Source organism: Terrapene carolina, unplaced genomic scaffold, assembly GCF_002925995.2.
Source record: "Terrapene carolina triunguis isolate 2854851 unplaced genomic scaffold, T_m_triunguis-2.0 Scaffold97, whole genome shotgun sequence".
Lineage (NCBI taxonomy): Eukaryota > Metazoa > Chordata > Testudines > Emydidae > Terrapene > Terrapene triunguis.
The window spans coordinates 16,300,496-16,317,973 of record NW_020664448.1 but is presented as its reverse complement, the minus strand read 5'-3'; the positions used below and the strand labels follow the sequence as shown (position 1 = coordinate 16,317,973).

The following is a 17,478-nucleotide window of genomic DNA, read 5'->3' as shown; positions in this document are numbered from 1 at the left end:
TTAGTACTGAAAGTTAATAAATGGTTTCACAATTACTGTTCTGTACAATGTATTACTGTTCCTTGCTTGTTTTTCTGTGTATACCTCCTGAAAACAGTGCCTTCCGCATATTGGCAACTTCTGGATAATAGCAACTTTTTTCTGGGAGCCAAGAGGTTGCTGTGAAGTGAAATCTACTGTACCTATAATATACAAAATAAATCAGTTTCTTTCTGATTTCCCAGCACCTAGTCCAATGTTTCAGTGGTTAAATTTTTTCTTTTCATGTTATACAGACACAAGAGTGCTGCTAAAATATTATTTTGGTAACAGACGCTACTTCACACATTCGAGGTACAAAAACAAATGTAAATTTAGTTTGCTTCATTTTAGTCCTGAAAGAAATCCAGTAAGATTAGCATTATCACTTCCTCCATTTAAATGATTCACTTGTGAGATGTATTTTACTCTTTTCTTCCATCACTAGTCAGGGCCGGCTCCAGCTTTTTTGCCGCCCCAAGCGGCGAAGGGGAAAAAAAAAAAAAAGATAAAGCCGTGATCGGTGGCAATTCGGCGGCCGGCCCTTCCCTCCGAGAGGGACCGAGGGACTCGCCGGCGAATTGCCGCCGAAGACCCGGACGTGCCGCCCCTTTCCATTGGCTGCCCCAAGCACCTGCTTCCTGCGCTGGTGCCTGGAGCCGGCCCTGTCACTAATCATAATGCTTTTTAGCTTAATTGATCCTTCATTTGTTTTACATAACACATGAATCCTTTAATGCTAAAGGTTCTTGACTAGAAAGAATCACCTGTTAGCTTTTCCTGATGTTATCCAATTCTTTGACTAATCGCTTAAAATATTTTTGTGTATTTCTCTTTTCTGAAGAATAATATGACTGTAATACTCTGTTTGGGATAAATATTGCTGTTTGAGGGAAGTTTTTTGTTTTTGTTTTTTTTTAACCTTCTCCCCCCTCCCTCCCTTTCTGTCTCCTAAAGAAAGTACAGCTTTCACTCTTGACTGAAAGAGGAATGGGTGAAGCAGTGCAGGAATTTGTTGACAAAGAAGAGAAAGATGCTATAGAAGAGTTGGTGAAATTTCAGTTAGAAAAAACTCAAAGGTTTCTTAAGGAACGTCACACCGATGCAGAGGAGGCAAAAATAGATGAGGAGGTTAGTACTGGATTACGCTCAGTCCTTCTGGTTAGGAGTAGCCTAGTTTGTAGCTCAAGATTGTCGTTTATTGACAGCTTTGTGAGTGTTTTGAAGCTTGCACAACAACTGCCTCTAGCCAGTCCCCTCAGTGCTTCACATTCATGAACACACACAAAAATTAAATATATAGCTTAAAAGCTACTTAATCTCTTTTTAAAATTGTATCTTGTAGTTTGATATGTTGCTTCCTACTCCATCTTAGTGGAATATTTTAATTGTTCATAATAGGATCTTATGTGTACACAATCTGTCAGTTTTGAAGGATATGTGGCCTACAACTTAAGCTCTGCACAAACTGACTGACATAACAAACATATTGGCAAGTATTGGTAGATGCAAATGTTTAGTTTGCCTTTAAGACTTGGGACCAAATGGACCACTGTTGTTTATCAATAGTCTTTGGATTGCACTTGCTCATGCCATTGGTTAAAACAGTAGCAGCTTGATGCCTAATTTGAATTTAGACTTTTTACTGTAAACAGAGCAGTGGGTCTAGACTCATATTTTGTGATGCCAGTTTTCTCTTTCCATTTCTTCCTTTCTCTCTTTCACTTCCTACTTATCTTCACTTTTATTTTTCCTCTTTATTCCTGACCTCTACCCATGCTTTCTCTGGGGTCTACTGTATTTCTTCATATCCCACTACCTCTCGTTGCTCTATTGCCCATTCTCTATCACTTTTACACTTTGCACCTGTTGTGACAGTTGAGCTTACAGACTTACTTCTTACAGTTGAGTTCACAATTCAAATATGTAAAAGTTCATAAGATGTTACAGTAAGATATAAGAATAAATGTAGATAGGAAAAGGTAGGAAAGGAAGACAGAATAACTGAATTAGCCTTAACAAAAAGGCTAAGTTGATATAATTTAAAGACTGTGTTCAAATTATGCTTGCTAACAACAGGAGATGTGGAGCCAGAAGTTAATGAGCCAGAACTGGTATGCCACATATTAGCCCTAATTAGTAGATAAAATAACAGGGGGATGGGCAATTCTACCCTTTTTGGATCCTTAAACGAAAGAGATTTTGTGGGGAACAAAAAAAGAAAAAAAAAACAGGAGGGAAAAACAAACAGAAGCTACTGCAACTGAGTTTCACCAGCATGGCTGCTACCCCCTCTGTTTTCTGGGACCCCATGCTTTCGTTATCATGGTCCTGAAAGGTGTCCTGACCAAAACAGGACAAAGAAAGAGGGACTCAGATGACATCACCACCACTACCAGCTCCAGCTGAAAGCCAAACACCATGTGGGATAACAATTATTATCATCTTTAACATTCTAAAAGACTGTCAAACAATGGGGCTTTTTTCTTTCTAAAAACAGTCTACAGCTAAAGGGGAAATAGAACAAGAGACGCTGTTAAAATGGAAGCCTTATTGAATACTTTAAATTTCAGTTGCTTTAACTGCTTTCCCTTCTTTTTTGTGTCTTTAATAAAAAGGTAAAAGGATTTTTAATAGTGTGATTTCCATGGTGCTAACCAAGCTGAGGTCTCTGTATATTAAGCCCCAGACCTTGTTTAACATTGTTTAATGTTAGATAGTGACTATGTTATGTTAATGCCTTTTGCCGGTATATTCCATCTAAAGTAATGCATCTCCTTTCCTTTCTACCCCATATCAAGCACGTTTTCAGCCAGTGCTGAGCTTTATTGCATTGGCTCACATCCCATGAAATGTGAGATTCATGGGCTGCAGTGTTGGCCTCCCTTTCTCCTATGGCCTTTGAACATGTTGTTGGGCATCCTTCGTTCTCATGCTAGTTCAGATCTGATGTGAGAATAGCACCAGCCCCATGATTTTTCTGCAGATGCACGTTGCTGGTATGCTCTAATATCTAATGGTGCCAGTAAGCAGTAGTGGTGCTGCAGACCTACTTCGAGCCCTGAATCTCTGGTGGTGATTTCTTTTTACTAGGCGTGGACAAGATCAAACTATTCTACATTACTGAATGATTTTTTATTTTGCTTCTAAAAAAGAGGTCTCTCTATATCTCTTGTGTATTCTGGACTCATCCTGTTACAAACATATCTCAAATGTATTGTTTGTACCTGCTAATGTAATTGTTGCTCTTTACAGTCAGCAAAGCCTTCCTGGCAAAGTGTTGAATAGTGATGCCATTCTATTTCTGTTCAAAACAAATCCAGTAAAAGAACAGACATTGGGTTGATTTCTCTAAAAATCTAAGTTCACCTCACCTCTACGCTATTAAAACAGGAACACTTTTCTTGGAATTTTTGTGTCTTCAGCTATTGTACAGTCCAGACTATTAATTTGGTCTTATATTTTATATTACTGTGATCTAGGTGCGAAAATTTAGGGAGACCAGAAAAGAGAATATTGAAGAGGAAGAGGAAGAAGTTCGTGAGGTAATTCCCCTAAAACACAAATGTAGGGTGTAAAATATGTGTCGGTATTGATGTTGCATAAGTGGAGCACTGTCGTCTTCTATTAGTGTATAATAGAATAAATAATAGATACATTCTGTACCACCCAGGCCTAATTGTTCAAGAAGGATGAGAGAATTCTATGGCAAGTTGTATTGATTTCTGTGAAAGAGAGAGATTCCACAAGGTCTTGTGTTGGATGCAGAATTGCAAATCATCTGAAAATATCCTTGTGTGTGATACGCCCTCAAAGTCACAGCATGCTTCTGGTTTAAAACTCGAATAAAAACCATTCTGAATCTGGATGTCCAGTTTACAGTTCTCTTTAGATTACAGATTTTGTTGTTTTTCTCTACATTATAAAGTCACTACAATTTATTTTAAAAAGGTAAAAATCCCAGATTATATCACTATTCAATTCCCTTGTAGAAGACACAAGAATGTGTCAGTAAATTGCATAATAACTAAGCAACTATCAATAATTATGCAAATTGTAAAGACATTCAAACATAAATATCCACTTTGCTATGTATAATTTTCTTATGTGGACTTTTTTTCTGGTACATAATTGTGGGATATAATCCCATGCATAAAACCTATATTAAGATTCCTCATAAGTGAAGTCCCAGAATCTATTAAATCAGTGGTTCTCGAACTTTTGGACTGGTGACCCCTTTCACATAGCAAGCTTCTGAGTGCAACCTCCTCCCCCTCCCCCTTATAAATTAAAAACACTTTTTAACACCATCATAAATGCTGGAGGCAACGTGGGGTTTGGGGTGGAGGCTGACAGCTCCGACCCTCCTGGAATAACCTTGCGACCCCCTGAGGGGTCCCGACCTCCAGTTTGAGAACCCCTATATTAAATTGACCTTTATGTAAGTGGTTTTGCAATTACTAGGGATTTTTTGTTTGACAAAAGGATATTTTCTGTTCTGTCTTTTGGCTGCACTTTAGTGCTGTATACCTAGGGAGACATATTGAAGCACAGAATGTACAGTATTCAAAAGTCCAGAGTGAAGTATTTAATAGTCCATTTATGCAGGGTATATCTATGAGACACAGAGCACAAAAGGAATGGCCTAACTGGAGCCACTGCCCAGTCATCCATATGTCTGGTATCATTTGGGAGACAGCTCCACCAAAAAAACCAACCTCGGATCCATACGATTTAGACAAGCAATTGCAAATTTCCAACCCAAAGTTAGCAGTGCCTGAGCAGTCCCAGAAGCAGTGAATTAATGTCCCTGTTGATGAATTACATGTCAGGCAGACGTCCGAATCTAATGTTCACAGTGTTGGTAGCCTGGTTGGTCCCAGAATATTAATAATTTAAAAAAAGAACAGGTAGATTTCCTGATTATTTTTTTTTCTTTCAGTGTGTGAGAGCATGTGATGGGTTTAGGTTGGGTTTTTCTGAGGTGGTCCATTCTGGAGTATGGGAGGTGAAGGGGAGAGTTCCTCAATTTTTCTTCAGTCCTTCTGCAGAGATGTTCAGAATCTAATGTCCATTTATCTATAAGAAGGAAAATAATGTCTACTTGAGCAATGTATATTCGGGTTCACCACCATAGAATTAGATGCAATTGGCAACCTCTGGGCTTGTCAAAATCAGCACTTGGTTTGCAGCAAGCTGGGGTGTAAATCTCCACACTAGGCTGTCGTGCACTAAAAGTTCCCTAGTGTGTGCTTTGATCTATCCTGCTTTGAAACAGTAATGAAGGGCACTAAAAGTTCCCCATTGCAAGGCAGTAGGGTCCACACAGATACTTAGTGTGTGGCAGGCTAGTGTGGGGTAGATTTACACCCCAGCTTGCCGTGAACTAAAGCTTTTGTGTAGACAAGTCCTTTCAATGAGCAGTGCTGAACTCTAGTTGTAAAGGTGTGTTACAGTTAGTGAGGTGAAAACTACAAATAATACCTAGTCAGGATGCCCTTTTACCTCATATGGTTCAAATTTATAGTGTAGATGGGAAGTTAGCTATGTCCTTACACCCTGGACTATCTCTGGATCAAAATTTCAAAACTGCCTAAATGACTTAGGCTCCTAAGCCCTTGAAAGTCAGTAAGGGACTTAAATCTTAATTATAAGAACAACAATAATAGCATCTATGTCTTCTGTATGTTTAAACTATGATTTAAGTTCATGTCTAAACTACAAATGGGAATATGGACCAGGGGATCACTGTGCAGATAGGATCTAGTGGAAATCTAGAAATGCCAAATTCACTTCCAGCCTGGTTCTTCTCATTTAATGACTTCAGTGGATTTACGTTGGTGTAAGTGAAAGGAGAATTGAACCCTTAATCTTTTTAAGAAAAAAGAAAAAGGGGAAAAAAAAAAAAAGAAATGTTAACAGTCCACTCATTCATAAAGCCCATTAATCTTTATACCAGATGGCAGTTCCCTTTCTTTGTATCTTTACCTCACTTCTCCTCAAAACTGTTTTTTCTCTCATTTGTTTTTTAAATCACAGTCCTTGGGTTGTAGAAACTGCTCAGTTGTTCAGATACTTTCCCCCTTTTCTTTTATTAAGCCTTAATCTTTCAGAAGCAGTTTTTGCTAAGTTAATGGAAGAATATGCATATTGCCTCTTGGAGAAAGCTGTTTTCTCTATTGTAGGTTGGCTGACTTGTTAGTCCATTTCACAATTTGTTAGAACACGGTCGTTTTTTCAGACTTCTTTGAATGGGAGTGAAGCATTTTATAAACAATCTTGACTTAGTGTACAAATTGAGACTGCATCAAAATGACTAGAAAAGAGACATCTATTTTCTGGCTGACTTACATTACCATTGAAGTTGACCCTAAATCTGAGTTCTTATAAACACGTCACCACTATGGTTTCAACTGTGGTGCATTTTACTGTTAAAATGAAATATTCTGTATCATTTCTTTCAGGCTATGACCAGGGCTAGAGCTCACAGATCTCATGAGGCTGCTCTTGCCTCTGGTTCTAGTGATGATGATCTTATGGATATGGGAATGTCAGAACAAAAAAACAATGATGATTCAGATGCTGGCACCTCTATATCATTCAGCAGAGGAAGAGGTCGAGGAAGGGGTCAGGCAAGAGGTGGAAGAGGGCAAATCTCAACATCAAGAGGAGCCTCTCGAAGAGGAAGAGGTCCGTAGTTTCTTACATTCCTTGTATTGCAATTATTAGCAATTTCCCCGTGGTTTGTTTGTTTATTTATTTTTTAAAGGCCTTTTCTGTAATGCTCCCATGAAATGCCCTATTGGCTTGTTGTTTAATCAGATTCCTGATGTTGTAATCTTTTTATTGCCAGCATTTTTGGCATCAGTTGCTGCAGTAACTTGCCACCTTACAAAGATTAAGTTGAAATATTCAGGTTTTGACAAGAGGAAAAAATACCATGCTCCTATGCTGCAGTAGTTATAGCAGTCTCCTGGGGAAGCCCTATGCACAGAGGTGTATGTCTATTCTTTTGTATTAATATTAGGCAATACCTCTGCTGGCTAGTGTTTGTATTATGATAGCTTCCAACGTGAGCTAGGTGCTGTCCATGTGTAGAAAGTAGTCTCTTCCCCAAGGGCTTGTGAAACAAGTAGTCCTTCCTAAGGCTTAGAAAACTTGTCTTAATCGGGGGAATGGGGAGGACTTTTTTTTTAATCCAAAAATATCAAACCACCTCCTGGTCTGGTTGTAATTGATTGTGCCCTTTTAATGAGTTACACTCCTTGTTGTTAAGGCCTTTAGTAATTTTTTTTTAAAGTAACCAATTCTACAGATGGATCAACTAGCCAAGACTCCCATTGACTTCAATAGGCTCAGCATGTTTGTAGGGGGACTAGCAGATCTGACAGCAAGGTCAGGGCCTATGAATTCAAATTAAGACTGGGCACTTCAAAAATAAATTGGTTATGGAAACCACTAATGGGAAAATGTGCCCAATGTACTGTCAAGAAAAGGAATAAGTTTTTGGCCATGGGATAGACATTATGTCAGAAGCTAAATCATGCTCCCATTTTTATCCACTTTCTAGTCTGAAGAGTATGAACTGTGATAAAGAGGAGTGTTTTTTATTAAATTTCTTACTCAGCCCTCAAATATTCTTGTTGATTATTGGTATCAATCACTGCAATGTGTTGTATATGTTCTGTAGGCTCTTCCTTATAAACTATTAAAGAAGAAACAAAAATGGGCTGTAAATATTACTGAATTGGTATTCCACTGAAAAAAGCAGTGTAGCTGGGGGGTAGCATTGATGTGGCTCAGGCTAGCCACCTAAGTACATGCACAGAGTTTCTGGGGGGGGTTGTACTCAGGCAGCTAGCCCAAGCTGCCACCAATGCTATTCCCTCAGTACAAACCCGTCTGGACACCCTGGGTATGTATTCAGGTAGCTAGCCAGAGCTGCTACTTGTGCTATCGCCAGCTACACTGATATTTTCTGCTCTCTAGTTCATGCAGAGCTAGTGAGTGTCTGTCTTCCTGATCTGGGAAGCACTTTCTTGGCTACAGTGTAGACGTACCCTTAGTTGTGGTTCTTTTGATGCTTGTTTTTTAGAATTTCATAATTAACAGAAAAAATGCAAAGAGGGCTAAATATTGATTTTTTGTGTGTGTATTATCCCTACAGGAAACACTACCCAAGAACAGTCTAATAGCAGTAGAAGTTACAAGCCTGTGTCTACTCCTACCAAGAATATGTCTATCATAGATGGTATGTTCAGAATAGTGTGTTTTCATATGCCCTCTAAAATTGCTGTCACTTTGCAGAATGCCGTTAAGAAGTTTATGATGCAACCTTTATTTCCAGTAGATAAAATTCAACCATCACATGGAGCTTCGTTTGGCTGTTATTAAGTAGGGAGGTGAACTGTTAGTGGGGTTTAGTCCAGCTGACTTCTTTTCCTACCGCATCTCTTACTTATCATTTTAAGAAGATTAATTATTGGGGTTAATTGGTCTGCCTCTCTCTACTTTAACAGCTGATGAGTTCAGGTTGTTTCAAGAACTTCCCCCTTCAGATGCAAAATGCATCCAGAAGAGTGTCTTTGTTGAAGCCTCACAAATTGTGTGGCCCAAACTGATTGGCTAGTTCTGGATTTGTGATGAAGCCTTCTCTTAGAGAAGGGGACAAGGCTGGCGTGGGGTGAGAGGTGTTTATTCAGGTCATAGTGAGTGAAACGAAAGACTTGAGAGAGAGTGAGCATAAAACAAGTAATTTTGGAATCCAGAAATACAATTACCATTAGTACCAGTGAGTGCACATAAGTAACACAGTTAAGCACTAACAGTAAGCAACAGCTTTTGCACCACAAGAATTTTTTGTAGAGCTCATGACAGATAAAGTGGTATGTTTAGAGACCTTGGGCCAGATCCTGCTCTCTGTTACATCAGTGTAAATCTGGAGTGACTCGATAAAGAAAATATTAAACTTAGATTTACCCAGTGTCATTCAGCTCATCACTGGGACACTTAGAAATAAAGTTCTATAAAACATATTTTTCAGTTGCAGTTTTTAAAATTTTCTGTCTCGGGATCTCTGAAATTATTACACTGGGTTAGTAATCTTCAAAATCTCGTCATTAAAAAGTTTGGGTTCCTATAAAAAGACCAATTTAAAATTGCAGACTGTCTGGCTTCTTTATGCAGATGTTAGTTTTTAAAGTCATCTTTTAAAATACACTGGACCCTCACTAGAATGCGGGATTTGGGATCCATGCGTGGTACCACGTTAACGCAGGGACCCTATTATAGCAGCGGCTGCGTTAAAATGAATTGCAATTAAAGTAATTACATTTGGGATCCATGGCCGCGACCGCGTTATATGCGAATTCGCGCTATATAGACGCGCGTTCTAGCGAGGGTCCGGTGTACGTTAGTGCCTGTCCTTATAAAACGTATTGCACAACCTCTGCATTTTGGAAGTATATTGGATTTATAGTGTATTTTTTTACATATATTAATAAAAACATTATTTTCAGTTTTCCCTTGTACTGCCCCTCTTGTGCTCACTCTATTATAAGTATTCAGTTGGAGTATATCATGTGGAACAGAAAAATTAATACCAGACATTCTGACCTATTATTACCTTCGTGCACATGAATGCAAATGAACCACTGTAGTCTCCAAAATTACCACTTTCAAAGTCTCTTTTAATTCAAGAATGTTTAACTCAATGATATTTGAAGATTAGCTGTGAAAAGAAGTGGCGGCTGTTTCATTAAAATATCCAAGTAACCTTTGTCTCATCTGCATCACTGCCCAAATAAAGGCTCGTTTCATTGTTTGAGCATCACTCAGAAATGAACTGCATTTTATAGGATTAGCTTAGCACAAAGTGAACCTATTCGTTTTATTTGAAATTACTAATGATTTCCATTTTTAATTTAAAACAGGACCACAGCACAAGTGGGGTTTTTTATGAAGTCCTTTAGAATTGGCACAGTCTTCAATATTGTATGGCATTATATTTAATAACAGCTGTGCCCCCAATCCTGCCAGCTGATCCATAGGGCAGGGTCCTAATATCTACATGGAGTCCTAATGAAGTCAGCGGGGCTCTCCATTATCATGGGCTTGCATGAGTGCATCACACTGTAGGATCAAGGCCTATATTTCTTCTGAATCGCTGTCACAACTTGTGCATGTTTGAGTAATTTAATCTAAAACTAATGTTTTTAGGAAGTATTTTTTAAAAACTCCTATTTTGTAGACATATTAGACTACTTTTCATTGGCCAGGCAGTGCATGCTGAAAATCTTTTAATAAACATCTAAATTTCTTGTGAAAGTTATACATGCTCTTGAGTAAAAAATGACTGATTTTTGAAGTTGGTCATGTCAAAAATGGAAAATTTTAATTCTTCTCAGACTTGAAGTGATCTGTGCTTTTCATATTTATAAAACTATTTTAAATGTGGTTTTTCTATTGTGATTTTAATGTGGACCTTTAATTAGTGAATTAATGCTCATTGGTGCCTCACCAGAATAAGTGGTGAAAATATAAGATCTCTTGAAGTAACTATCCGACAGTGATAGAAAACTCTAACTTTTAATAACAAGACATTTTCATGTCTGTCTGGTTTTTACTTTAGATAATTGGAACACCTGTAGAGGTCTGGCTCTGAGGAGGTCAAATTAAATTGTTAAATTAGAAATACAGTAGGAGAACCAGCTGAGGATAAAATGTCCTGCTGACATGCATTGCTTAAGTACAGGCCATTTTAATTCTGGTGTATCTCACTGTGGCAAATGGTTTTCAGGGAGCCACTGGAATACCAGGCCTTACTGGAGATTTAGCTTATCAACACTGCACAGAAATTGAGAAACTTGCTTTTGCCACAGAGCCAAAGCGTTGTCCAAAAACACAAATGACTTTTCTTGATGGAGCCAGTGTATTCAAATCCAGTTTGAAAGGCTGATTTGTGGCAACTTTTGAGAATTTAAAACTGTAATGGATGCACTTAAAGATAGTTGTTTCTTGATTTGAAAATGAATCTGACTATGAGTTGGGAATCCAAGCATGCACTTTGGCTAATACGTTTTTCATGTAGCAGTGCCGAATCCCTTCAAAACCTGACTACTGTACCAGTGAGGCACTGCTCGCAGATATCTGTAAAAGAACACAGCTATTTTCTCTGTTTGCAGTTTAAACAAGGCCAGGTTTATCATATCCAATGTAAAAGGTAGCAAGGCAAATTAACCACAGTTCAGTGAAAGTGACTAAGAAGAAGTCATTTGTTTTATGAGGTAGTTTTTGCATTTGTTTGATAAATAGAAGAATGTTTCTCTTTTTTACTGAAAAGAAACCTCATACAATAAGTACCATTAAGACATCAACATTTTCTCGCAATTAACACATCACAGTATCCGAGATACTGCAGGTCTTGCCTATTCTAAGTATCATATTGGAAGACACTGCAGCATCTGTTTATCTAGGCTCTTTCCACATGAGCACCTTGTTGTCTCAGATACCACACTGGGTGGGGCAGAGGGAAACAAATGATTGTTTCAGTTTTGTTGACTTGTGCTACAAGAATTAGAATAAAACTCTTCATTACTGAAAACTTGACTTAAAATAAAGCAAAAATATATTATCCAGAAAAATTGGACTTCTCAAATTGTAATAGCAGCAAAGAGTCCTGTGGCACCTTATAGACTAACAGACGTATAGGAGCATGAATACCCACTTCTTCGGATGCATGTGAAATTTGTAATGTTAATAAATTGTAATGTTAATATTAAGCTATATGAACTAAATGTTAATTTAGTTTGTATTTGTGAATGTTTTATCTAACCAGTAGGATTATACTTTCCCCAGCTAGAATAGGAAACTATGGGTTTTGCCTCCACTAACTATCTTGGGAAAAGCACAACTCTATTTTGTCTGGTATGTTGTGGGAGAAATCATAAAAAGTAAACTATAGTAAGTCTGTGTACCAGGCCTTTTTATTTATACTTTGTAGTAAAATACATTTCAGTCAAAATGTGAAGGTGAGACCCTTGTGTGATATGATGTGATCAGATAATGAAATGTGGTTATTTCAAGTGCCTTCTATATGATATGTTCTCAACTGTTTTATTTTAGCCTTTAAAGCTGCCCGACAACAGCCCTCTCGGAATTCAACTGCTAAGAATTACTCAGAGGTGAGAAGCTATTTTGCATATGTGTAAAGTTGTAATACTACTGTGTTGTGTATAGCACTCTGAGGCCATGTCTACATTACAAGCTTATGTCGTCTCAAGTTACATCGGCATACAGCCACTGCAGTTAGTACATCACTTGTGTGCATGCTTACTTGGCTCCTTGTGTCGGCGGTGCACGTACTGACCAGGAGTGCTTGTATCGATGCAGAATGCAGTGCACTATGGGTAGGTATCCCACTGTGCAACTTAGCAGTGCACTGTCTTTTAGGAAGTTTTGGCAAGGCATGATGGAGCTGAGACAAGTCACGCATGGGTAACTGGGAGCATGGAGTCAACTTCCTAGTTTGGAACGGTCTCTATCCCAAAATGTCATCTGTATCCCACAAACCCGTGCAGCCTTCCTCGTTGTCTGCCATCTCCAACAGAATCATGGAGCTGCGAGATCTGTGCTGTTGTCATGAGCGTTGGAAGCAGGATGCACGATCGTGCAGTATCTGCAGAGCCACAAGAAGAGCTGCAAGGAATGATACTATTTCTTGGAGGACAGATTGCTGTGGGACATAGTGAGAACCAGTTCCATGTTGTTGGTGGCTTTCACGGAGCAGCTACAGATGGTGGAGCGCTGCTTCCGGGCAGAAGAAACAAGCACTGACTGGTGGGATCGCATCGTAATGCAGGCTTGGAATGATGAGCAGTGGCTGCAGAACTTTCAGATGTGCAAGGCCATATTCCTGGATCTGTGTGCTGAGCTCTCCTCAGCCCTTGAGCACAGGAACACCAAAATGAGAGCTGCACTGACAGTGGAGAAGCAAGTTCTGATCACACTGTGGAAACCCAGCAATGTCAGATTGCTACCAGTCAGTCAGGAATCAATTTGGAGTCAGGAAACCCACTGCTGGGGCCATATTCCTGGAAGTGTGCAGGGCCATTAATCCACCCCCTGCTGTGCAGGACTATGACTCTCGGCAATGTGCAGTACATAGTGCATGGATTTGCAGCAATCTGGCTCAGGTGTTCTGCGGGTATGGAGGGGGAAACCCTGAAAGCTGCAATGGTAGCAGCTGCAGATAAAACACACAGAGTTATCGTCCGTGTAGTCACTACGGAAGGTGAAACATAAGATTCTGAACTCACTCCCCTTGCACCTCTAAAGTTTTAAGCACTACATTCTCACTTCTGCTTGGGATTGCTTGTGCACAGCACCTGCCACGGTGAGCATGGCTTGCCAAGATTGGGGAAATGCTGAGTTTCATGATTCTAGTAGTATATGCAATGTCACTGAATACTGGCACCGTTTTCCATAGGCGGTAGTGATTTGAGCTGATATCTCACTCCTGAAGGTAGCACAGGGAGAGAGAGCACAGCTACTGCAGGCATCCTGAAGCTGCCTGGGACCGTATGCTACTAGCCTGTGTACTGCAATGGTGCCTGCAGAAATTATTGCCGAGTGGTGTGGGAAAGTGTCCTACCGTGGAGGAAGAATTAAGGCAGCCATCCCTAGAAACCTTTTGAAAGAGGACTGGAGAGTGCCTCCATGAAAGTTTCATTGAGATCTCTCTGGAGGATTCACAGAACAGCCCTGTATACATAAACTGTTTTGTGTGCCCTTCCCCCCATTCTCCCCCCGCAAACTCTAAAGGGTTTGTTGTACCCTCTGTTGGTTGTACCATGACTTCTTCTAGCACAAGTAAATTAAGGATAAGTCAAAAGATGTGTCCTGCTACTTTTGTGGTGCATCCCTGTAATTTAAAATTGAACTACACACTTACCTGACATTGCTTCCCCTGCATCAGGCTTCCCCGTGTTCAACTGGCTGGACTGTGGTGGAGTCAAAAACAGGTCTTGGTTGGCTGCAAAGCTGGATTCCCCCGGTTGCCTCTCCCCCACATACTTTTCCTCCTCTTCCCTGCTGTTCACAGCAGGGACTTATGACTCTGGCTTCTCAGATGTATCCACAGTGTTGGGAGGAGGGGGGATGCTTGGGTGTGGCACGTAGCTTTTTGTAAAAGCAGCAGGTCAATTGTTAAGTATCAGAGGGGTAGCCGTGTTAGTCTGAATCTGTAAAAAGCAACAGAGAGTCCTGTGGCACCTTTAAGACTAACAGAAGTATTGGAGCATAAGCTTTCGTGGATGAATGCCCACTTCATCAGACGTCTTGCATCTGATGAAGTGGGCATTCACCCACGAAAGCTTATGCTCCAATATTTCTGTTAGTCTTAAAGGTGCCACAGGACCCTCTGTTGCTTTTTACAGGTCTATTGTTGGTCTCCCTGGCCTTCTGGTACACTTGCCGGAGCTCTTTGGCTTTCATGCAGTACTGCTGCTAGTCCCTGTCGTACCCCTTCTGCATCCCCCCAAGCAATCTGCTTGTAGATGTCAATGTTTCTGAGGCTGGTTCGTAGATGTGCCTGCACAGCCTCTTCTCCCTCCCCAGGAGATCCAATGTCTCCTGTCCACTTTAGGCTGGAGTGTCTCTGTAGCATGTAGCCAGTATGGGCAGCTGCACTCAACAATGGAGAGCTGCTAGGTGTGCTCGCCACGCCAGGCAATCAGGAAAAGGAATTTCAAAAATTCATGGGGCTTCAAAGGGGAAGCAGGGCTTCTGGCCTCCATAACCCCAGGACAGCAGAGTTCACAATGGTGACCAGAGTGGTCAATGTAGGGCATTGTGGGACAGCTGCTGGAGGACAGTTGGTTGACATAAATAACCCAGTGTCTACACTCACCCTGCATTGATCTAAGTACATTGACCGTGACTCTGTGCCACTCGGGGAGGTGGTATTAAGTTGGTGTAATGGAGCACTTACATTGGTAGGAGCCAAACTTAAGTGTAGACCTATACAAAGCTACGTCGACCGGTGTAGTGTAGACCAGCCCTGATTAACTGCCCTTTTCAAAATAAAGGCAAAATATACTAATTAAGGCCAAAATTTATTTCTTTACTACACCATGTATAGCCAATGTGTGAGATTCCCGGAAGGCCAGCAGGACAAATATTGTGGCTGAACTGATTTGAGAACTTGAAAAGAAAACGGGTCAATTTGCAAGTCAATAATTTGGAAAACTTGATAACAGTTGTAAGCTTAGAGAGAGTCTGAGTCCCAGTCTGCCAGTCACCTTGCAGACTACACGATCCAAGCCAGTAAAGCACTTAAGCACATGGTTAAAGTTAAGGATGTGAGTAGTCCCTATGAAGTTTTTTTTGTTTTATCCAGGTTAAATTGTTTGAAGTGTAGACACTCCAGAAAACACTAAACAAAGAGTGAAATAACTAGTGCACTGTAGCTGTCACTACATGTTTCATCCCAAAAGAGTACGTAATGTGCTACCTTCTGTAAAATATTATTGTTTTTTCCAGGACATTATAGATGATGACTCTGATGTGGAAGAAGTTTCTTTTACTGCTGCTTCCAAAGTTACTCAAAGGTTGGTACAGTTATTACAAAAAGGGCAAAGAGCCGTTTGAAGATCTGTAAGCCCCTCTGGAGTGGTATACATGAGTTGGGCCGTAGCACTATATTCCTCTAATTGTCAGTAAAGAGTTACGTTAGCTGAAACTCACTTTTAAAAATTCAAAATTTAATATATAATTAAAAATTTGCTCAACTGTTTTAAATAGAAAAATTAGCTTCTGTGATGTAAGAGAATTTCGTAGTGGTTGAGCGAGGTTCCTCCCCACCCCCTTTTTCTTTTTGAGACATTCAGCAACTAGTATGAGAAAATGCAGTTGAAGGACTTGAAAGTGCATGTTGCCATGATGAGAACAGACCATGTGTATGTTTTACCATATTTTAAAGTATATTAATTACTAGCCAGATTTTCAGAAGTATTCAATTCCCCCACCCTTGCTCACATATAGGCATCTGGCCAGACTTTTTTAAAAGGCCTTGGTACACAGTAGCTCCTGTTGTTTTCATTGGGAGTTGCTGAATACTTTTGAAAATCTGGTCACTTTGTTTAGGGATGCACCTGGGAGTGTCTCTCTTCTGAAAATATAATCCCCATTGCTAATAACCAGCAGACAACTGATTGTCATGTAAAGAACATCACTTCTGAATTCCTTCACTAAAACCTCATTTGTTAAATGTTTTCAGAACTAATGCATACACTTAGCAGCAACCTGAGAACTCTGTGACCTGGATTAACAGGATAATGGGATCTACAAACAATATTTTTATTTAGGTTTGGTCCGGCCAAACAGAAAACTTAGAATGTCTGGTTCTGGTGCCGTGCTCTGTGATGATAATTAAGTTTTTCCTGTTGTAACCCTTAAGGTTGTCAAGCATGTCTACATCTAGCAAAAGGAGCTCACAAAGCCAAATAACTAGAGGGGTTGACTTTGAATCAGATGAGGTACAGTATGGTCTTCTCTTGTCATAATATGAAGTTGTGAGAATTATCACTTTTCAAAATATTAAACTGGTTAAAGGTATATCATAATTTCAAAAAAGGAGGGATACAAATGAGGGAGCTAGTTAAACAGAAATTGAAAGGAAAAGTTACAAGGGTAAAATGCCTGCAAATTGCATGGAAACTAGTTAAAGATGCGTAATAGAGGCTCAAACGACGTGTATGCCCCAAATAAAAAAAGATACAGAAAAAAACAGAAATAAACATCACCACGACTAAACAGCAGAGTAAAAAACATGATTAGAAGCAAAAAGGCAGCCTTTAAAAATTCATAAAAGTCATATCCTGCAGAAAGGTATCTGGGGGGGGGTTTAGTGGATCACAAGCTAAATATGAGTAAACAATATAACACTATTGCACTACAGTTCTGGGATGTAGCAGTAGGAGTGTGGTGCACTACAGTTCTGGGATGTAGCAGTAGGAGTGTGGTAAGCAAAACACATGAAGTACTTCTTCCACTCTACTCCACACTGATAAAGCCTCAGCTGGAGTATTGTGTCCAGTTCAGGGAGCAACATTTCAAGAAAGATGTGGACAAATTGGAGAAAGTGCAGAGGAGAGCAACAAAAATGATTGAAGTCTAGAAAACATGACCTATGAGGGAAGATTGAAAAAATTGGGTTTGTTTAGTCTGGAGAAGAGAAGACTGAGAGGGAACACGATAACCATTTTCAAATACCTAAAATGTTATTACAAGGAAGAGGGTGAAAAATTGTTCTCCTTATCCTTTGATGATAGGACAAGAAGCAATGGGCTTAAACTGCAATAAGAGAGGTTTGAGTTGGAAACCTTCCTAACTGTCAAGGTAGTTAAGCGCTGGAACAAATTGCCTAGGGAGGTTATGGAATCTCCATTACTGGAGGTTTTT

General features: G+C 39.8%; 1 protein-coding gene across 6 annotated transcripts in view; it reads left to right on the top strand.

Moving 5' to 3' along the window:
• The window catches only part of MRE11 (MRE11 homolog, double strand break repair nuclease), a 46,372-nt gene that overhangs the window by 26,385 nt on the left and 2,509 nt on the right, over positions 1–17,478 (top strand). For all 6 annotated transcript variants that reach the window (XM_026651619.2, XM_026651613.2, XM_026651618.2 and 3 more), the window contains 7 exons: positions 976–1,149; positions 3,501–3,563; positions 6,483–6,708; positions 8,186–8,269; positions 12,142–12,200; positions 15,559–15,626; positions 16,475–16,553. In XM_026651619.2, coding sequence (XP_026507404.1) covers positions 976–1,149; positions 3,501–3,563; positions 6,483–6,708; positions 8,186–8,269; positions 12,142–12,200; positions 15,559–15,626; positions 16,475–16,553 — 753 coding nt within the window. The remainder of the gene's footprint in view (positions 1–975; positions 1,150–3,500; positions 3,564–6,482; positions 6,709–8,185; positions 8,270–12,141; positions 12,201–15,558; positions 15,627–16,474; positions 16,554–17,478) is intronic.